General features: G+C 43.6%; 1 protein-coding gene across 1 annotated transcript in view; it reads right to left on the bottom strand.

Moving 5' to 3' along the window:
• Window positions 1-22636, bottom strand: part of TRPM6 (transient receptor potential cation channel subfamily M member 6) — a 174686-nt gene that overhangs the window by 35169 nt on the left and 116881 nt on the right. The window contains exons 20-27 of the mRNA XM_045085383.1: window positions 22483-22611; window positions 20780-21031; window positions 19034-19208; window positions 18714-18828; window positions 14959-15152; window positions 10768-10900; window positions 2089-3230; window positions 1330-1442 (exon numbers count right to left, since the gene is read on the bottom strand). Of these exons, the coding sequence (XP_044941318.1) occupies window positions 1330-1442; window positions 2089-3230; window positions 10768-10900; window positions 14959-15152; window positions 18714-18828; window positions 19034-19208; window positions 20780-21031; window positions 22483-22611 (2253 nt within the window). The remainder of the gene's footprint in view (window positions 1-1329; window positions 1443-2088; window positions 3231-10767; window positions 10901-14958; window positions 15153-18713; window positions 18829-19033; window positions 19209-20779; window positions 21032-22482; window positions 22612-22636) is intronic.

Here is a 22636-nt window from a genome sequence, read left to right as displayed (position 1 = left end):
AATTTTTGACAAAGATGTCAAGGCAACTCTATAGGAGAAAGACAACCTTTTTACCAGAAAATGGTAGGGGAAAAATTGGTATTTGCATTCAAGGAAGGAATGGAGGGCAGGCAGGAGGAAGGAAGGAACAAAGCAATAAAGGCGCGGGGGAGAAAAAGGGAAAGAATTAGGGACTTCACTCCTCACCTCTCGCCAGCTACAAAAGGTAACTCAGAATGGGTACTAGACCTAAACATCAGAGCCAAAACTATGAAGCATGTAGGAGAAAACATGAAAGAAAATCTCCGTGATCTTGGATTTTGCAAATTTTCTTAAATAGGGTACAAAAAGCACAGACTCAAAAAAAAAAAAAAAAAAAGAAGTGGACTTCATCAAAATAAAAAATGTATTCACTTCAAGGAACATTTATGAAAAGGAAAAGGCAAGCCACCAAGAGAAAATATTTGCAAAACATATATCCAACAATGGACTTAAATCTAGAAAAATTCTCACAACCGAGTAAGACAACCCAATTTTTAAAAGTAGTCAAAATATTCAGACAGACAGGTCGCCAAAAATGATATATGGGTGACCCAAAAAAGCACATAAATGATACCTCCCAGCACTCGTCATTCCAGAAATGCAAATGAAATCACCAGGAGATCCCACTCCATACCCCCAGCTATGGCTAAAGTTAAAAAGACCCAGTAGGGTGCCTGGGTGGCTCAGTGGGTTAAGTCTCTGCCTTCGGCTCGGGTCATGATCTCAGGGTCCTGGGATCAAGTCCCACATCAGGCTCTCTGTTTGGCGGGGAGCCTGCTTCCTCTGCCTGCCTGCCTCTCTGCCTACTTGTGATCTCTCTCTGTCAAACAAATAAATAAAATCTTAAAAAAAAAAAAAAAAGACCCAGCATACTAAGGATTGGTGAGAACGTGGACCGCTGGAACACTCATAAGCCACTCCTCATAAACAAAATGGTACAGCCACTTTGAAAAGCAGTTTGGAAGTATCTTCTAAAATTAAACAAATACTTACCATATGACTCTGACATGCTTACTACTAAATATTTACCAAAGAGAAACTGAAACATATGTCCACACAAAGACTTATGCACAAATGTTCATAACAGCTTTGTTTGGAATAGCCCAAAACTGAAAATAACACAAGTGTCCTTGAACATGTGAGCTGATAAATGAGCTGTGGCAGATCCACTCTGATGACTCTTACATTTATGTCTTTACTCCTTCCAGTACAGGACCATTTTGTAGTGTGCCGGACACCTGACAATCCAGAGAAACCGAGCTAAGACAGGCGACTACCTCGATGGCCAACGACATAAAACACACTTACTGGCACCTGCAGCCCTTGTGTTTTCTTCTTTTTCTTTGATGACCTCTTATCCCTGATCAGCATTTTTGTTTTGATCCATGCTGACTGCCCCATTTCTGAGGATCTTGAAAGATCTGTAAGGGAAAGGGTTAGCAAAAGAGGTTTAAGATTGCTCAGGGAGCCATTTTGCTCTACAGATGACGGAGAATGGGGAGAATGAGGATATAGTCGAAGGTGATCCGCTTTTTAAAAATACTAGTAATGCACAGAATTTAGTAATTTAAGAGTTTTTTAAAAAAACCTTTTTTAATCTTTTAGTACATACGCACTTGAAGATTATTCATTCATTCATTCATTCATTCATTTATTTATTTGTTAGAGATCACAAGTAGGCAGAGAGAGAGGAAGGGAAGCAGGCTCCCTGCTGAGCAGGGAGTCCAATGCAGGGCTCAATCCTAGGACCCTAGGATCATGACCTAAGCCGAAGGCAGAGGCTTTAACCCACTGGGCCACCCAGGCACCCCTAAAATTTTTATTAACATATAATGTATTATTTGCTTCAGGGTACAGGTCTGTGAATCCTGAGTCCTACACACTTCACAGCACTCCCCACAGCACACGCCCTCCTCAATGTCCGTCCCCCAGCAACCCTCCCCCCCACCCCAGCAACCCTCAGTTTGTTTCCTGAGATTGAGTCTCTTATGGTTTGTCTCCCTCCCCGGTCCCACCTTGTTGCATTTTTAGTTTTTAAACAAACGGACAAAAATGTTCACTTCTTACTTTTAATCTTAGAGATCTTCAGTTTCTCCTCCTTGTGGAATCTCCAACTATGACTCCGCGTGAAGGGCCTATCTCTGCGGAAAGGACTGATCCAAAAGGACGTGTTTGGCTGCAGCCACCGTCCCGTGGCTGAGCAGTCACTACTGTGGGCCAAGTTTGATGCGTGCTGAGAGAGGGATCTAGCTCGGATCTGCCTCTGGCCTTGGCTGCTCTCTGTAGAGTCGCTGTTACAAGTGGAGGCCAGGCAGGTCTGCCATTTCTTCCTGACGCTAAACACGCCAGTTTCATCACCTTCGGAAAACGCCCAGTTCACGTATCCACCCGCAGTTCCCACGCTGTCGCCTTGGGAAGGGAGGGAGGTCACTTTCACTGGCGGAGACGTGCACATCAAAGTGGGCAGAACTTGCTCCCCCTTGTCTTGTCTGGCTGGCCTCTGAGCGAATGATCCGTGCTGTGCCTCGGGTTTGGGCACGGAGTCCTGAGCTGAGACACCGGGGCTCGGCCAAGTCAGACGAACAGGGACCTCGCTCTGGGCCACCTGTTTGGTCGCCAGCACATCTGCACCAGCTTCCACGGATGGTCTGAACGGAGGCAAGTCCGTTTGTGCAGGAAAAGGAGCTTGCCTGAGGTAAGAAGGGACCAGGAGAAACTGGCCATGCTTTGGCTGTGCTTGCCCGTCAAGGGACACCCCAGAAGCCATGAAAGCGGTTCCTGTTTCATGCTTTTCCTGCTCATCTCTTACATTCGAAGCCTCTCTCTGACTGTCTGTGATCTCAAGCAGGGGCCCCTTCTGCACTGTCGGGGTGTGCTGGCTTCTGGCCAGGCTCCGCAGCAAAGAGGGAGGCATGCTATAATACTGGTATTTCTTCTCCGCAGAGATCTCCGTGCTGCCTGGAACCCCGACACAGATGACGTTACTCCAGCTGTGTGGCAGTTTTCTGCACGTCGACTGCTTGCTGCTGGCCAGGAGAGCCTCATCCTCTTGTAAGGTGTCAACAGCAGAAAGGAATTTCAGGGTATCCACTGCCAGGGCAGAGAGGTCCTGCAGGTGTCCCACTTGGCTGTCCAAGGACAGTAAAGAGTCCTTTATAAAAGACACTTTTTCATTCATTTCTTTCATTTGGAAGTACATCTCTGTAACCCTAATGGTAAAGGGAGGAAGAAAACCAATGAGCACGTTAAGCCAGTGGGAACCTGCCTTGCTCTCTTCCCACCCTATTCCCACCCTTAGAAGGCTCTCTAGCCTCAGCTGCTTCCCCAAGTTGGGGGAGTCATCTTCTGTCTTCTCATCTCAGGTGATGTCACGCCTCCTATAATTCCTACTACCACTCCAATGAGGAAACCCTATGCATCTACTTTTCTAGCCCTTATTTCTCTCCAGCATTTCGGAACCGCGTTTCAGGCTTCCTGCTAGTTCTCTCTTGAATATTCCATCCACCAGCCCTACTGTATTCATTAACATTCACTCATTTCCATGGCAAATATCCAAAAATCTCCTACTGACAAACACCAGGTTATTCTGGATAGGGAAAGGAGTTCTTGAGGAAGAAGCCAGAATGAGAGGAACAGAATTAATAATCAAATATGTGATTAGAAAAAAAATTTATAGATCTTAAAAAAAAATCCAAGTCTACAGTTCAAACAGGTTTCCCAAGCTTCACACAAAATCCATTTTAAGAGTCCTACAGTCCAATAAAGTCTGAGGCAAATTTTTACAATTATTTTGAATACTTTAACCCAATATTACGATGTCCAGCCATTGATTTACGTAAAAGGAACACAAGACGTTTTCAGCTATGAAAGTCAAAAGTTAAATGGCAAGTCGAATCCAATTAAATGTGATAACTGACTTAGAGACAGAGAGAAATAATGAAGGAAATGCTGGAATATTATCTGTATATCTAAATATCTCTATTTGGGGATGGGTTTCATTTTGTACCTCCCCTCAAAAGAGATATGTTGAAGTCCTAACCCTCTAGTACTCCTAGATGAGGACCTTATTTGGAAACATGGTCTTTACAGAGATAATCAAGTTAAAATGAGGTCATCAGGGGCGCCTGGTGGCTCAGTGGGTTAAAGCCTCTGCCTTCGGCTCAGGTCATGGTCCCCGAGTCTTGGGATCGAGCCCTGCATCGGGATCTCTGCTCAGCAAGGATCCTGCTTCCTCCTCCCTCTCTCTGCCTGCTTCTCTGCCTACTTGTTATCTCTGTCTGTCAAATAAATAAATAAAATCTTAAAAAAAAAAATGAGGTCATCAGGGAGAACCTAAGCCACTGTGGCTGGTGTCCTTATAAAAGGGAAATTTGGACACCGAGAGAAGCTCACCCTACAACTTCAGTGATGGGTCTACAAGCCCAGGAACACCAGGGACTACCAGTACATGCCAGAAGCTAGAAAAGGCAAGGAAGTATTCTCCACTATGGCCATCAGAGGAAGTATGGCCCTCCCAACTTCTTGATTTTGGACTTGTAACCTCCAGAACTCTGAGACAATAAATTTCTGTTGTTATAGGACACCCAACATTTGCTACGTCATTATGGCAGCCCTAGGAAAATAATACAGCTTTCTAAGCTTAACAAAATAATAAATTACAAAGTATCTCCTATTTGGTTATATAAAAACAAACTCATACCCACAAAAAATAAAATATTTTAAAATAAACTGTAATTTAGAAATTATTCTAACAAATGTGATGACGTGTTTGTATCCTTTAAAAAATCAAAAGCTTTTACAAATTGTTGGGACACCTGGGTGGCGAAGTTGGTTAAGCAGCTGCCTTTGGCTCAGGTCATGATTTCAGGGTGCTGGGATGGAGCCAGACATTGGGCTCCCTGCTCAGTGGGGAGCCTGCTTCTCCCTCTGCCCCTTCCCCCCACTTATGTACTGTCTCTCTAATAAATAAATAAAATCTTTAAAAAAAAAAGTTTTTACAAATTGTTATGGAAAAAATTACAAAGACTCCAAAGGATGTGAACAAACAATTCACAAAGATAAAACAAAGAAGTTAGGGAAATATGGTAAAATATTCAACCCCATTAGGAATGCAGAGAAATGGAAATTAAAATTAGTTCATCTACATTGTAACAACATTTTTTTTTTTTTGCCTAGAAAATGATTAAAATAATTCAATGGCAACAAAGGTACACCATTGGGACATTCAATTAGGCAATGTACGCAAAGAGACTATGATTTCACTACGCTAAAACAGATATTCTTTACATTATGCAATATTAGGCAGTCATTAAAAAAATCACACTTACATTACTGATAGCAATTTCCTTTGGCTATTTCTGATGGTAGGCATGGGGATGTGGATGTGTGTTATGTTCTGTATTATATACTTCAAAATTTGGTATAAAAACTTTAAGTCAAGAAACAACAAAAGTTAAAAATATGTTTACAAATAATGAATTATTTGAAGAAATGTTTTTGATGTATATGGGGGGAGGGGTGCAACATAAAAACTTGTATAAATTTTTTTTAAAGATTTTATTTATTTATTTTGAGAGGGAGAGAGTGGAAGGAGGGGCAGAGGGAGAGAGAATTGCAAACAGACTACACGGAGCTCAGAGCCTGACACGGCGGGGCTCGATCTCACAACTCTGAGACCATTATTTGAGCCAAAATCAAGGGTCGGATGCTTCACCGACTGAGGCACCCAGGCACCCCCAAAACATATGAAAGACTAAATGGGGAAAAGGAAATTTTCACAGTGTGCTCTGGCTTATGACATTTTTTCTTTCTTTTCTTTCCCTGTTCTATTCTTTTATTTGGGTAAGTAAGTATTCTGGCCAAATTCTCAACAAAAATCTTTGATAGACAGAAATAAAGGATTAAAGGAAAAAAAAAAACAGCAAGGAAGGGAATCTCATCAACAGTTTCACAGCTGACATGACTAGAGGCAGAAATTAAAAATGATCCCCGGTCTCAGGTGGGGGCTGCAGCAGAAAGCAGTGGTTGTACTCTAAAGATTTAGCATTCGGCGGCAGCAAGCATTTCCCAAAACAGTGTGCGATATCCCCTCCCTAGAATGTATCCCAAGTCACATGGATTGAGAAATCCTCCTCCTCTTTCTGGGAGCCTGGCAGACAGGAATCAAAGAACCAAAGGGGTGATACTTTCTGTGTTTATTATAGGGGGGTGGGACCCTCTCTTTCTTCCTTCCGCTATAGAATTCAACTTCTGTAACCAAGCAGAAGCTTAATAAATGCTTTCTGACCTTCTGGAACCTGCAAAACGAGAATGAGCAGAGATGATGAGGGGAGAAGCGCAAAATATATGTATATTCCCTTCCAAATATGCTTAATTAGAGCCTCTCCATTTAGTGCACTGTTTCATCTAATTCAAAAACAGAACAGTTTGAGCGGCAGTAATGGAGGCTCATTAAGTTCCATTAGCAGCCGCCGCATCCAACGGATACAATAGAAACCAGGAACGATTCACAGCAACAGGTAACGTGTGACAATACAGACCTGTTAGACAAATAACCTGGTCACCCTCACATCGGGTCTTCTTGCTTTCACAGGCATTTTTTTTTTTTCCCCTACAGCATTATGACCCGGGAAACGCATTTTAATTATATTCCTCACCCACCAACTCTATCAACTTAATGTAGACTTTCAGTCATTCTGACATACAAAATCAATTCTTACCGGTTTAGTTTCCCCTGTGTATGACTGGAGCGTGGAGCATAGACCAGGACGGTCATTGTGTGACTGTGGGTCTTTGGAGAAGATGTTTTAAAGTAAGATTGTAAGAAGTATCCTGGTAATCGTCATGATAATCACAATACTCACGGAGGGCTCACTCTGTGCCAGCCATGTTACAAAGGCTCTGCCTTATTATTTTTATGTAAACCGTGTAACAACCCCATAATGGAGGCACTCCTATTACCCCTTTCATAAAAGAGGTTAGGTCACATGGCCGAGATGGAGTGAGGCCTCGAACCCAGGCAGTCCACCTCCACATCCAGTGGCATTAACCCCCGCCCTTGGGCACTGGGCACCGGCTGAACAGCTCAGCAGGGATCTAGGCAAGGCTCTCACTGGGGGCCTTCGAGGTGTGGGAAGTGCTAAATGAGTTAGACTAATGGTTCCCGTGCTGGGAGGTGCTCACAAATGTTTCACAGCAAAACAACGACAGGACCTGCTCCCGCGAGGACTCTACTGAGTCACAGTGTGACTTGTTTAAAAATGGAGCATCTTCCAGGGGCACCTGGCTGGCTCAGCAGGTAGAGAGTGCCACTCTTGAGCCCACAGTTGTACGTCCGAGCCCCACGATGGGTGTAGAGATGGTTTTAAGAAAATAAAATACAGCACTTCCGAAATGTAACGTGCTTAATATGGGGAAATATCCCACTAACATCTTACTCCACTGAGTAAGAACAGAGACAGGCAAGTGCTGGCTTCTATCGCTGGGGCCAAAAAGTAGCCAGGGTTCCTGAGAGAGGAAGACCTAGAACCGCTGGAGGCCTCCTCTTCCTCTCGTCTCACAACTGACTCAGTTCTGGAAGGTGGCAGGGGACCTCTTCCTCACGGGAGGGGCCGCGCACATCTCATCTCCTTTCCCTTCCTCTTCAGACTCGCTCCGCTGCCTCCGGGACCCCCCACGGCTCCGCTGTGAACCCCCCGGAGATGGGCTCCCGGAGGCTAACCGCCTGAACGGAAGCCTGGGGAGGCCGCTGGCGCACGAGGGAACACGGATGTTCGATGTTCTCAAGAGTGAAATGGGGGCTGCGTCATCCAATTCTAGAGCCACGAACGCCTCCAGAATATGGTTCAGAAGCTACGTACCCATCTCCCTTCCGCGCCTTCCTCTACCCAAGGGAAACCCGAGGAGGAAGAGAACGATATGCAAAGACTGATGGTGCTCGGCCTACGACCGCCGACGCCACGGCTGTTACTGGATTCCTCGTCTGTACATGTCTGGTCCTCCAGGTTCACACCAGGTCCCTCTGACTCGGAGCGCGACGCTTCCTAGTCGACCTTCTCCTCTTCTGATCGATGCTGGCTCCTCCTCCCCAGAAGCCCTTCTTCCTTGCTCCGTTACGCGGGCCTTGGCACCCATCACCAGCCGCCCTCAGCCGGCTGAGTTTCCTCACTTTCTTGCTTCCCGGGCCTCATCACTTCCCCCGTCGGGCCCTTCCTGTCTTACAAGGGTCAGGCGACTCCCGAATCTCCTTGTCCAGCTCAGTCTTTGCCCCAGGACTTCATAGCCTCCCATCCAAGACTAGAAATCTCTGGCTAAATATGCAACAGGAGCCTCGAGATCAACTCAAAGCTGAAACTCATTGCTTGTCCCCTTCCCCGCGTCTTTTGCACATCTTTGTTCTATCATGGTGGCGCCACTTTTCACCTAATTACCCCCATGGCAGGTCGGACAGTCTTCCTGGACTCCACCCTCTCCCGTGGCCGCAGGTCCATCCCTAACACCCCTCATGAACTGCCTTTTTTTTTTTTTTTTTGAGATTTTATTTATTTATTTGACAGACAGAGATCACAAGTAGGCAGAGAGGCAGGCAGAGAGAGAGAGGGAAGCAGGCTCCCCACCAAGCAGAGAGCCCGATGCAGGGCTCGATCCCAGGACCCTGGGACCACGACCTGAAGCCAAAGGCTTTAACCCACTGAGCCACCCAGGCGCCCCTGAACTACTCTTTCTAAACATGTCTTTACTCATCCCTTCTGCTATGGCTTGAATGTCGGTATCTCCCTGAACCCCCTGTTGCCGTGCTAACCCCCAAGGGTGATAGGATTAGTCACCAGGGATCAGGGACTGATCCCTGCTTGTCTTCACATTTCGAATTCCGACTCTTCACATCTACACCGTGACTGGAGGAATCTGCCTAGAACTTCAATCAGTCCGTCTCTGACACCTGAAACTCCTTCCTTCGTTTACAGCGTAAAAAGTAAGGGGCTCTCCGTGACCTCGGCCCCATTCATAATCTGGGGCAGGGAGGTCATCTCATCTTATGGATTTACTCCCCTTTTCTTAGGATTTGAAAGAAAAGATGTATTTAGAAAGAAATCACCCTCACAGTTTTTGAAGCCTGTTTTTACTTTCTTTGAACCCTTCCGATCGGTCAGCATTCCGTCACCTACTTCATCTACGTCACCTCAGGTCATCCTCACGGCACCTCTAAGAGGAAGGTCTAGTTCTGTGTGCATCTCACAAGGAAGAAAACAGACACCCAGAGCCAGCTTGCCCGAGTCCATGGAGCCAGTAAGAGGAGAAACCAGTCTTCATCCGGCTCCATCGACTCCTATCTGGCACGTGTCCTAGAAAACAGAGAGCCAGGCTGGCCCACAGGGCTCACTGAGCACATCTACGAAGGAGGCAGAATGTGTGGAAGAGGAAAAGGGGAGAGAAGCTCATCAAGCTCCGGCCTAAAGATATGAGTTAAGGAAAACAGAATTTGCGTGCTCACAGATCTTTGATTTTTTTCTCAATATAAAATCTGGTCTGAGAGTCAATTGGCCATCTAAATACATATTTACATAATATAATATTATATATATAATATTATATATATTATATGATATACTATTATATAATATATTATTATAATATAATTTTATATATAATATATATCATATATTATATATCATATATTATTATAATATGGGAGCAATTGAAAAGCCTAGAAATAGGACTTATACCCATAGCAAGCCATTCAGAGAGCTCTTCATGTAACTCAATTTTAAAGAACACCGTATGTAAGGATTCACTGTCTATTCATTGGGACGTCAGAAAAAATACATGCATAATGAGGTATAACCGTTTATAGCTGGGAGAGGGCCCAGGCATTAAGCCTTCTCCCGGGGCAAACTGCAGCCTTGCTTCTCCTCCTGTAGTTTCTCCCTTTTCTGGTGAATCACCCCCAGGATCACAGATATTTGTTATCCCCGTGTGAAAACAAAATAAGGAGCCTCACCCGTCCCCGTCTCCCCAGTGCTATCAGCACCCGGCACTCAGCTTTCTCTAGTCCTACCTGCCATTGGTGGACACCCCATGCTGTCTCAGGCACCCTCACTGGCTACCCCTGCAGCCAGTGGCGCTGCGGTCCCGCCGGATGTCTCTGCCTGGCCCGCCTCCCTCAGGTCTCTCCCCTCCAACTTCTCAGTGGCCTTCCTGCCCTAAGCTATGCCCTGAAGAGTCCAACCCAACTCAACCGAGTCAGGGGGCTGACTCTGGCAGACCCCTCCCCCCCATTGTTTTCTATTCCCTTACGCAATTGACTTTTTTCATCACTCCTTACCTGACATTAAATTACATCTTTTTATGTGTTTCTCTGCGTATTTATCCTCCACACCCCTCGCCCCTCTACCCGCACACACTAGAACACAGATCCTATGAAAGCAGGCACTCTTGTCTCCTATTTACCACTTATCTCCAGTGACTAGAAGGGCATCTGGACATAGTAGGTGCTCAGTAAATATCTATCCATTACAGAAATATTATACTCTACCAGACAGAACTGTAGAGAACCCAAACCTCATCTACGGCCATACCACCCTGAACACGCCCGATCTCATCTGATCTCGGAAGCTAAGCAGGACCGGGCCTGGTTAGTACTTGGATGGCAGAACCCAAACCTCTGGGTTTTGAAAGTCCATTTTTCTACTTCTTCAGACTAGCAGCAGAATCAGCTTTAGGGAACTGGGAAAAGGATGTATCTTTCACCTTTCTGAGGTCACCCGGATTCGTTCCTCACAGCTATAATTCAGACTTTCCATCTTCTCGTGGAAGTATATCCCCACGCACTGCTCCTCGAAATCATGAAGTCTTTTCAGATCCTCCTCACTCAGGTAGAGTTCTGTGTAAACAAGCAGGGTACATTAAAAACAACAAAAAACCAAACATTATTTGTCTTTTTTAAAATAATTTTTAATTATTTATTTATTTGAGAGAGAGAGAGAGAGAAAGCAAGCATGAGAGGAGAGGTATCAGCGGGAGAAGCAGACTCCCTGCTGAGAAGGGAGTCCGATGTGCGACTCGATCCCAGGACTCCAGGATCATGACCTGAGCCGAAGGCAATCGCTTAACCACTGAGCCACCCAGGCGCCCCTTGTTTTTTTCTTTTTTTTTTTTTAAGATTTTATTTATTTATTTGACAGACAGAGAGATCACAAGTAAGCAGAGAGGCAGGCAGAGAGAGAGGAGGAAGCAGGCTCCCCGCTGAGCAGAGAGCCTGATGCCAGGCTCAATCCCAGGACTCTGGGACCACGACCTGAGCCGAAGGCAGAGGCTTTAACCCAATGAGCCACCCAGGTGCTCCCCATTATTTATCTTTAATAGGAAGCTGATACGGAGTAGGAGTGGCTTTTCTTCTACTGCTGTTGAAAATCAATAAACTATTGCTTGTGTGAGAAAACGCTGCTGCCTTGCCATGCCAAATTCCTAATATTAATGGAGAAGCACTGTGCAGAAACAAATAAAAACACCAACTCGGTTCTTCCCTATTGTCTTATAAACAGGTGTGGGAATCTGAAGATGACTCATGTGCAAGAGATATTTTCTGTCCAATATGCTCATAGATTAGACTGTTTCTACACATTAACAAAATTTCACTACATTTATATGCACATGGGGGAAAGAACCTGATTGTCTTTTTTCCCTGCCAACTATTTGGTAAATAAACTGTAGGTTAAAATCAAGTTTGGTGAAGTCTATTCTGTTAAATTAATCCAGCAAGTGTAAGAAAGTTTCACTTTGTTACACTGAGTTTGTAGATATAGTTGACCCCTGAACAACAGGAGTTGAAATTCACTTATATGTGCTCTTGTTTGTTTGCGGTTTTTTTCCCAGTAAATACAGCACACTACTGTATTTTTCTCCCTGACGATTTTATTTATTTTTTTTAAAGATTTTATTTATTTATCAGAGGGGGGGGGGAGAGAGCGAGCACAGGCAGACAGAATGGCAGGCAGAGGCAGAGGGAGAAGCAGGGTCCCTGCTCAGCAAGGAGCCCGATGCGGGGCTCGATCCCAGGACGCTGGGATCATGACCTGAGCCGAAGGCAGCTGCTTAACCAACTGAGCCACCCAGGCGTCCCAGTCCCTTACGATTTTAATAACCTTTCTCTTTTCTCTAGTTCACTTTTAAGTCTTAGTATATAACAAGTAATACCCAAAATATGTGTTACTTGATTGCTTATATTATCAGTAAGGCTTCTGTTCAACAGAAAGCTATTTAGGAGTTAAGTTTGAGGGGAGTCAAAAGTTATATACTAATTTTTGGCTGTGCAAGGGGCTGGCACCCCAACCCCACATTGCGTAAGGGCCAACTGTGTAAGTTGCTCTACTGGAAACAGAGGTATTATTGCCGGCCAAAGGCTGAAGCTATCCACTTTCCTTGACATGATTATAATTAACTCACAAAGAGACACATTTGTTTCATGATATTGTGGAGCTAACACACATCAATGTCAGTCTTCAGTGATCACATTCCATCTACTACTTTGGCCCTCAGTCTGACCTAACAAAAAAATAATATTAGCTCATAAGCAAGTTTCTAATACTTGAAAAACATATAAGTGGTGCTGCAAAAAAGGTTTAAAATGGAGCATTCTTTTCCTTCAGTGGTTTCACTTAAATTAGGGAAAAACCCGTATGTTCCCTCAAACTTAGAAATCCAAACATTTATTTTCCAATAAAATGAGACAAAAATATTAATTTTAAATTGATAAAATGGGGCAAAGAAAAAACAATATTCAGCCATAAAAATCTATCCACAACTCAAGGACATACTTATTTTATGATTTCATGGTGTGGAAGAATCAGATACTGAAAAAATCCAGTAACAACCCCCCATCCCCTGCCCACCAACAAACTCTAAATGCCTGTTTGCATTAAAGAATCTCTAGTGAGGGAGAAACTTTGCAGTTATCTTGATTTGATCCTTCTGTGGATTCCTGAAAGCGAACCACCCAAAGACAGAACCACCCAAAGACAGGCGAGGCTAACGTCTGTGGAACATTCCCATGACTCTCCACCAGGTGGCACTGCTGCCCTGTATGCACACGTCAATCTTCACTAACGCAGTGGAAGAAATTTCACAAAAATTCAAGAATTTTCCAGGACTCTGAATGAACACTATCCATCAGAAATATACTTGAGTTATATACAGAATCATCCTATAAGCCCAGATGAAAGAGAAGCTGAAATCTGACCAAATCCCAGCCAATTCCAGGATCTCTCACCAGGTTCACATGCTAACAGCTTGCAGGCGTTCCACAGCCATTCCCCGGGAGGGCTATGAGAAGCCTAAAAATTATAGTGTAATTATAAGCCTTTAAATTAACTTCAGTTAGGTGGTGCCTGTGTGGCTCCATTAGTTAAGCGGCCAACTCTGGATTTCTGCTCAGGTCGCAATCTCAGGGTCACGGGAGAGAAAGCTGGGCATTGGGCTCGGCCCTCAGTGCAGAGCCTGTTTCGGATTCTCCTTCCCTTTGCTTATTACCCCTCCCCCCAATCCCGACTCTAAAATAAATAAATAAATCTTTTTAAAAAATTAAGTCCAGTTGTACTTTGGCTGAATATTTGCAGGGGAGCTGGGGAGGGCGGGAAAGAAAAGTAAACTCCGAAGTGACTCGAAAAAAGAGAGAAATGCTGCACTGAGACAACTGCCAGGAGAAACCAAAGCATATCCACCCTGGCAACCTTGTCATAACACCCGCCCCCTAAGAGCACCGTGAAGTGTGTAATCAGCGCACACTCCCTTATCTGAAACTCCTGGAACGCCTGTGTTTTAGAATTAAGAGTTTGCCTGGTCTCGTTTCAGAAAGGCAACACAGTGCATATGCCGTAAGTGAAGTAAAACCCCTACCTGAGGCTAGGGCAGTACCTAAAAGCCAACACACCGGGTTTTTTTTGCAGCAGAATCAATGAATATTCACGCTACGAGGGATAAAGAGAATAAATGGCTTCACATTAGTCCCATCTGCTTCTTTCGTCCAAATGACTCTCTAACTTAAGAGGAAAAAAGCTTTCTGTTTTCAGGGGTATTTTGGACGTAGGAATTGAGATAAGGTTTATGGATTTACGTATTTCCTCTATACATAGGAATTACCTCGAAATGGGCCTGCTACCATTTGTGAAATTGCTTGAGAGGAACTACAATAGATCTCTGAAACCACAATAAGAAATGTGCTATTATAACAATTAGCGTCAGAGTCATATTTGCAGAGAAGACATGGATAAGCAAAATGAACTAAGAGAATCTCCAAATATGCAGACTAAAGCACTAAGAAGGAGCGGGGGGAAGGGGAGGAAAAGAAAAAAAGGAAGGAAGAGGAGGAGGAGGAGGAGGAAGAGGAAGAGAAGGAGAAAAGAAAAATAAGAATCCACATTTCTCCATCTTGAACTGAAAATATGAAACAACCATACGCAATCATCTCCATTCTCAGCAGATTAGGAAGCAGAGAATCAGGACTCTAATTTCCAAGTGAAGCCAAGTCTGTCTTTCTAATTTCTCTCAGCCCGCAAGACCTCCTGTGACTCCTCTCTGTTTGGAGTCCCCCTTCGACAACAGGGAAACGAGTAATGGGTCACTGCGAGTACTCCCTAGGAGTTACTCGGGTGACTTCCCAGGTGATCAGAGAAAACACTGATTTCCCAGGTGACATGGAGCCTTAAACATTCACGCAGAGATCCCGTTCTTATCTCTTCCTTTCTTTCAAAGTACTGGTTCATCTCCGCATAAGGTACCACAACTACATGATGAGATCAATGTAACTGCTTAGACCCGGGGTCTGGGCCGATATGCTATTGTATGGGAAGGCCCAGAGACTTCCATCCCATGCCCTGAACCCAACTTCATACTTTCACCTTGGATCTCCACGCTTTACCCAGGGCCCCATAAATGAAAACGTACTTAATCCAACATCACCCTCTTCTTGGTCGTTCGGAGCTTGGTGATGGCAAAGACGGCGAAGAAGGAGACCAATGTGGCTCAGCAGGATGAAAGGGGGGGGCAACCACGGCTTCTGGTGGTAGGTCATGATGTAGCGATAGCGATTGTATTTCCACAGTTTATTGGAGATGGATTTCATATCTACATAGACGTTACTGTCAGTTGCAGGGAATAGAGGGATAATGTTTTAAAACAGCATCCTAAAATATAACAGATTCTTTCTCTATTTTCCAACTTTTATGATTGGCTCGCTCAATATTCCCAGCACTTAGTCAACAAAAATAATATCCATTGCCTTTGTGATTCTTCCTCTACCCATACAAGATATATTAAGCACCTTCTACAATCAAATAGGCTAATCATAATAATAAAAAGATAGAAATTACAATCAGAGAGAAAAATGCTAATGTTTTAAATGCAATGAACATAAAACTGCCCTCTGGAACTTAACACTATTCTTGGTTCACCATCTCTTCTCAAATAAGCAGCTCTTTTCAGTCCATAATTTGCCATTCACAGTAAAAACTGCTAACGTTTCTCTGTATCATTAACGAACTAGAAGAGATTCTCCCAATGTCAAATGTGAGAACCGACAGAATAATCCTAGTTAACACACCCAAATGAAAGAATACTAATGAAGAGACAAAGAAGAAAAATCGGTTCATCCTAAAATAATCAAAAAGCAGAACTCTGATTTAGAAACTACATAAAAATTATTTACATTAACTTTACAATGAAAATAATCCCTTATGGGTAGGCCACCTGGATTATCCCTTTCATGACATCAATTTTAATATGCAGATAGTATGTTAAATACTGATACCATAGAACTGGCAATGGAAGTTGTGGTGGGTGGTGCATTATTCTAAAACAATGTGCCATCTCCTAATTACTTACCTGTAAGTCTACACCATCATGGGGGTGGGGAGAGGACCCCATGGGATGTCTATCCTAACATTCTGCGGAGGCTAATGTTTAGTCTCTCTAGAGAAAGATGGCAAAGAAGTACTAGAGGAGGAAAGCCAGAACGAGCCAATAAAAATACAGGCAGCCCTACCCTTGGGCCATGATAAAGAGAAGAAAGCAGAACTATCCTGGAGAAAGCCAGCTGAGAATAAGAGCAAGGGAGAAAGTTTCACAGACTCTGTAAAGCAGATGATGGGAAGATAGAAAACTGAGTTTCAATGTTCTCCCAAGTGTGGCCGGAACCACAGAATTAGCATCACCTAAGGACGTGTCAGAAATGCAAATTCTGGGGCCCTAACCCAGAACCACTGAATCAGAAACTCCAGAAGAGACATTACGGCAAGGTCTCCACAAGCCCTCCGGGAGATTCTCCGGTACCATCTAGCTGGAGAACCACCACAGTTAAACGCGCTCATTCCGCGTGAGACTACACCTTGCCCACCAGCAGGTGGCGATCTTCACAGTGTAGGTCAGGGGTTTTTGTAATTCTCGCTAAGGAGAATCTGGAATGGGGCCCTGGACAATCAGATCTGGGGTTTCTCAGCTTGTTTGGTCCTCCGTCTTTCCCTCTCTAGAGAGCGACAACTGGTCTGTGAGGATTTCTCAACCTCTCTTTGGACACCTGTCATTTGTGAGAAACAAAAGTCTCACACCCTCTCTGAATGTTATTTGAAATGTCAAAAAAAAAAAAAACAAAAAACCCCAGCCATATTAACTAACACCAGTAAATGTTAGATAGAATGGTGGGGCTAAAAGAGATGACAGCTATTGTATGATCTTGTAACAAAGAGGGAGATAGGTCTTCCTTGTATATTTATAACAATAGTCTTTTTTTTTAAGTATTCTGATATATTTTTGCTTTTTTTTTTTTTTTTTTTTTTTACTTAGATTCCATTGCACTGATTTATCTTTCCCTCTTCAGTGAAATAATTAATGCATAAAATACCTAGCATTGGGGCGCCTGGGTGGCTCAGTGGGTTAAGCCTCTGCCTTCGGCTCAGGTGGTAATCTCAGGGTCCTGGGATCGAGCCCCGCATCTTGCTCTCTGCTCAGAGGGAGCCTGCTTCCTCCTCTCTCTCTGCCTGCTTCTCTGCCTACTTGTGATCTCTGTCTGTCAAATAAATTAATAAAATCTTTAAAACACCCAGCATCGTGCCTGGCATCAATGAAGCATTCAAAAAATACTCATTTCTTCCCATCTCTTCACCTGATTTCTTTCGTCCATTAAACACTCTTTTTGGTACTTGGGGAAAATTCATCAGCAAAAAAAGACAATAAAATATCTTGTCCTTGTAGGACTTATATTATAATAGAGGAGACAAATAAACAGCAAAAAAAGTATAAATAATAAAATATATTTGTATTTATAAGTGGGTATAAAGAAGAGTAAGGGGGACCCGGCATGCCACAGAGATGGCTGAAGGAGAGGGGGCTGCACTTTCAAATGTCATCCTTAGACTAGGCCTAATGACAAAGGAAACGGCTGAGCCATGTCTCGAAAGGGGCTGAGAAAATGGGCCGCAGGGACACCTGAAGGAAGAGCACCGCAGGCCAAGGGAACAGCAGCTGCAAACACACCTGTGCTGGTTGAAAACCTCCAAGGGGCCGTTGTGATTGGAGAGCAGAGGGTCAGGGGAAGAGTCGTGTGAGGCATGACTGGAAAAGCCGCAGGGAAGCCAGGTCACCGGGGCTCTCTAGGTCTCTTCAGGAGCTTTGAAATGGGAAACCACTGAGAGTTTGGAGCAGAGTAGTGACATCATCTGACATACGTTTTTAAAGAGTCACCAGGGGCTACTGTGTTGAGAAAAGACTATAGGCCCAAGACAGAAGCAGAGAAATAAGTAGGAGGCTCTCTAGTGGCAGTGGGGTGGCAAGGGGTGGTTGAGTTCATGATCTGTTTGAAGGCAGAGTCAACAGGCAGTCCTGACAGAGCAGAGGTAGAGAGGTAAGTGTTGAGAATGACTCCAAGGCTTCTGATGCCAGAAACTGGGGAAATGGAGACTTGACAGAAATTTGTGGGTCTTCTCCATAGATCTGGGACAGATGAGGAGTAGAGGAAGTCTATTCTGGGAAAGAGAGGAGATCGGGAGTTTGAACATTTAGAATTTTAGAATTCTATTATACGAGCAACTGGTGCTCAAAGGGGGCAGTTGGATCTGTGATTGGAGTGTGAGGAAGAGATCTGGGCTGGAGACAGACATTGGACTTTGTCGGCAATACAGGAAACTGACCAAGATCACCAAACAACATGTAAATAAGAAATGCGCAAGATCTGGGCCCAGGGCATGTTCCAATGTTACAAGACTGAGGAGAAGGAGATGACCCAGAAAAGCAGACCAAGAAGAAATGAAAAGTGAGGTAGAAGAAGAGACATTGGAGCCAAGTAAAGAAAAGACATCAAGAACCCCTCAGCCAGTTTTTAATCTTAGCAACTGTTATTCTTCCATGATTCCAACTTATTCCTTTACTACAATGTGTGATCTCCTTTCATTCTGCTTGTATTGCTTTCTGTCCATTTACTGTGTTTTTCCTTTTTCCTCCTGCCCTGCTCTCTTCCTACCCATAGTTTCATGCCCACGTGTTAAAACTACAGTGAGAAAGGAAAAAAAATGGAACACACAAAAACCAAAGGCTACATACTCCAAATATGAGCATCTACTCAAAATTGATATTGATTTAAATGAAATCATCTTGATGTAATTTTGATTTTGATTTAAATAAAATAAGCACATTTAATTAAAATGACCTACTTGAAAAAAGCAATCAGCAGGTTCACCATGATGATGTATTGCACGAAGAGATAGACAGCTTGGAGGAACGGAGTAAGAAAAGAACCAGGAGGGCAAGACGGTTGGCTTGCACAAACTACAAATAAAGAATTTAAAAGAACGAGAGATACGGTGAATCACAGTCCTACGGCTCCACAGAAATACTTAGCACATTAACTTAGCAGAATACCACCAATTTTTGACATCTGCATGAGGCAGATGAATGTTTTCCAGGTTTTTTTGCTTTTGTAGTCTACCTACAAAGGTTTGATTTCGGCACGAGGGCAAAACCCCCTGCCTACCATCTATATCTGAAGCATAGACTTCTCCGTAAATCATCCAGTATGGCTCAAACACAATGTCTCGAGCAAGGCTCCAAGACGGAGGCTGCTTTGGTGAGAGGATGGCCTTGCGTGCCACTCCGAAGCTCAGCAGGATGATGGCCATCAGGATCACAATGTAGAACATGTTTGCAGTCTGCAAAAGAGCAAGGCACGACCCGAATTTTACCGCAGACTTGAAATTTAAAACAAACACTAGCAGCATTCATGATTATGCCTCCCCAGTAAGAAGACTGTCTAGTCACTGAGCACAGTGTCCCAGGCCATGAAGAGCTGGGCTTCCTCTGGCTAAATCATCTCCTTCTCTCTGCGCATATGTTCCATGTCCATGGGGTCTACAGGAAAAAATTAACTGTGCTGAGGGTAAAGAATCTGTGCTTAAACAAAAAATAGGGAGTATTCAAATTAGTCAAATGAGTCCTGATCCTGACGACTGTCTTCAGGAGTTGGTGATAGTCTGAGAAATTGATCAGGTCGGGTTCATTTCACTTACAAATGTACATCAACTCGACCCATTTGTTCACTGTAGCAGAGACAATTGTGCCATGGGGATTCCGTGAGCTCCTCCACAATTCTTAGCCTGCCTTCCACGAAGCTGGGACCACATGACTTACCTAGCCGATGGCCTGTGGAGTGACAGGAAGTTATTTTACTTCCTGTCCAGAACAGTTCAAAGCTGTTAGACTTTCTCCATCCCTCTCATTCCCCACCATAGGAGACCTTGGAAGCCACATGCAGACGTGGCTCCATCCCAAGATGGAAGATTCTGGATCCCTGAGCTATAGCGTAGAGGTCAGCCCCCATGAACACTCATTAAACTTTGCATTAGGGAGAAATAAACTTGTGCTAAGTCACTAAGATGTATTAGTTAGCTCAGTATAGCCCATCTGATAAATGCCAGGGTCACCAAGACCAGAGAAAACACTGCTGTCTGAAAGCGTAAAGAAAAAGTCTGTCTTTGGAGTCCTGGAGGCGCTCCCTTTTCTGTTCTCCTTTGTTTTCGTACCAACCTTCTTTCTCCAGAACCTGCCCCTTCCCTGCAGTGAGTATTCCAGGAAGAAGAGCCAAAGATGATCTGGAAGTACTGTGCTTCCCAGAGGGTGGGTCTCAGGCCCTGTACAGAGCCCGCTGGAGAAGGCTAACCCCAGCCGCACAGAGCCGGGCAGCCCCGATTTGAATCCTGACTCCCCTACTAATGCCCTTGGGAGATTTGCTTCCTCTCCATTTCCTTATATGCAAAATGTGGATAATAATAGTACCTATCTCATAAAGTCATTTTGAAGATTAAATGAGTTAATAGGTACAAAGTACTTAGAACAAGGTGCGGCCCATAATATGGACTATTTAAGAGTCTGCCAGAGGTGAGCAGATAAAGAGAGAAATTGCTATTTTAGCAGAAAATATTACTGGTGATAGCCTCAGGCAAATCTCACCCTCGAGAATTACTGTGCTTAGAGACAAATTTGATTCAACCATATTATCTGGCCCCTACCCAAAAAGCTAATAAGCAGAGTATCCAAATCAACCAACCAATATACTCTCCAAGGACATTTGTTAAATAGGAGTTTGTGGCTATAAAGAAAGCAGAGACAAAATGAGCTGGATGTCTGTGCTTCCATGAATAATTCTAAAAGTTAAACTGTTGGATGTGAACCATGAAAGAACCACTACAAAGGACTCCAGAATATACAAGCAGATCGTACTCACCATTTTTGCAATCATGGTCACATACGGACCTACATGTTGATTCACAGCAAAGAAGTCCAGGAGCCGTGAGAACCAGAATATGATGTCTATGCAGTAGATGAGTCTTCCAGCTGTGTGCAAAGGAGGGTCGCCCCACCGAAGGCCGAAACCAACTGAAAATAGGCCAATAGCCACAGTTTCTATTATGTTCCAGTACTCACCAATCCATACCTTCACCTTTTGAGTAAACTTCCCAGGTTCTGAAATACAGACCTAAAGAAGATAGAAAGGGGGAAATTTAAAGAATGGGGCATAACCCAAGAGACTCACAATAATGTTCTTTGGTCCATCAACTCCTCCCTTAAAGAGTAATTTGAATCCCACCAAACCTTAGATCACTTAGATATTTTACACTTGACCTTAGCCAAAGGCCGAGACACGATCACACGATCACTTAGATATTTTAAAGACTTCAGTGATCCTTGGGTAATGAATTATTAAAACAATTCTGTAAGTGTGTTTTAATGTCATTGCTAGTGTGAACCAGCTATTTGAGAAACAAACCAGAAGTCAAAATAATAATAATAATAATAATAATAATAAAGTTTTTCCTAGCTTTCATTAATCCTAAGCTAAGGGACCAGAAAAACATTTTAAAATTCAATTATTACAGCAGAGCTATATACCTACAATTCTATCATTGTGAGGGATAGTCAAGTGCAGAGGAGACTGGTTTGAAATGAAGAAATGTTGCAATTTGGTCCTGCTCCTGCTACTTAGTGAGTTGCTGAGAAATTATTAAGAAGGTCATAGTAGAAGTCACTACTAAGGAATTACCCCTGCAACAGAGTATCAAATTCAAATGTAAAATAATTAACTTTCTTCCCCTGGAGCATTAAAAAATGGTGGAATTCAGGTAATTGTTTTATATTTCTCAATTGTTCTTTATAGACTCCACAATAGTAACTAGCAGGCGATTTAGGTATAATTACCAAGAATCCATTTACTTGGTGTATAATGTTGGTCATATCAGCTCCAGGACAAAATAAGTGTCTAAGTGCATAGACACAGAGATACATACACACCGAGATACACAGACATCGATACGGAAAACAAAGTCCTAACTGTCCTGTACGTAACTGATTGCAGGTACAATGGCATGGATGCTAAGTTATTTTTTTTTTAAGTGACTCATTTGCAAAACTAAAAATAAACATTTTGTTTTGTTTTTTTTTGGACTCCTTGCCTCAGGGATTTGCAGCTTCAATTTTCAAAGGTGTTAGTAAAATAATTCAAAAGCTATAAATGAAGTCTTTACCTATTGCACAGCCCGGCCATTTCCATGCCTTGTGTGAAATGGAGCTGACAACGGGCAAGTGATGGTAGGCTACAAAAATCAATCTCATTAAAAAAAAAAAAAAACTTCTGGGAAGTCAAATAGTTGACGGGTCTAACAATAATTAGATAGTGTCCCTCTAAGACTGATAAACACATAAGGACATCTTTAAAAATAACTGCTTTCAAGGAACAGCAACCAGCCAAGTATATGGCAAAGAGTAAGGGTTGAGCTCCAAGATGTTCCCCTGAATACCCTTCCTGTAGCAAGCAAATTAGGATTAGCATTGCCTGTCTCACCCCTACTCTTGACCCATCTGCCCGTTTTCATTATGAGCCCCAAACACCTCATTGCAGAGGTGAAGACAAAGGTAGAAGGCGTGACTCACCTCCCTGACTTTCTCAATGGCATTGGTGAAGATATAAATGATAACGAGCCACTCTTGCACGGTGGGCTGGGGCTGCATTTCCACCAACACAGTGTAAGTGAACAGCATGAGGAACGCCAAATATGCCATCTAGGAGGGGGACACACATTCCCTG

Source organism: Mustela putorius, unplaced genomic scaffold (genome assembly GCF_011764305.1).
Source record: "Mustela putorius furo isolate JIRA1106 unplaced genomic scaffold, ASM1176430v1.1 tig00000854_pilon_pilon_pilon, whole genome shotgun sequence".
Taxonomy (NCBI): Eukaryota; Metazoa; Chordata; class Mammalia; order Carnivora; family Mustelidae; genus Mustela; species Mustela putorius.
Note: the sequence above shows the minus strand (reverse complement) of the source record. Positions and strands in the feature narration are given on the sequence as shown.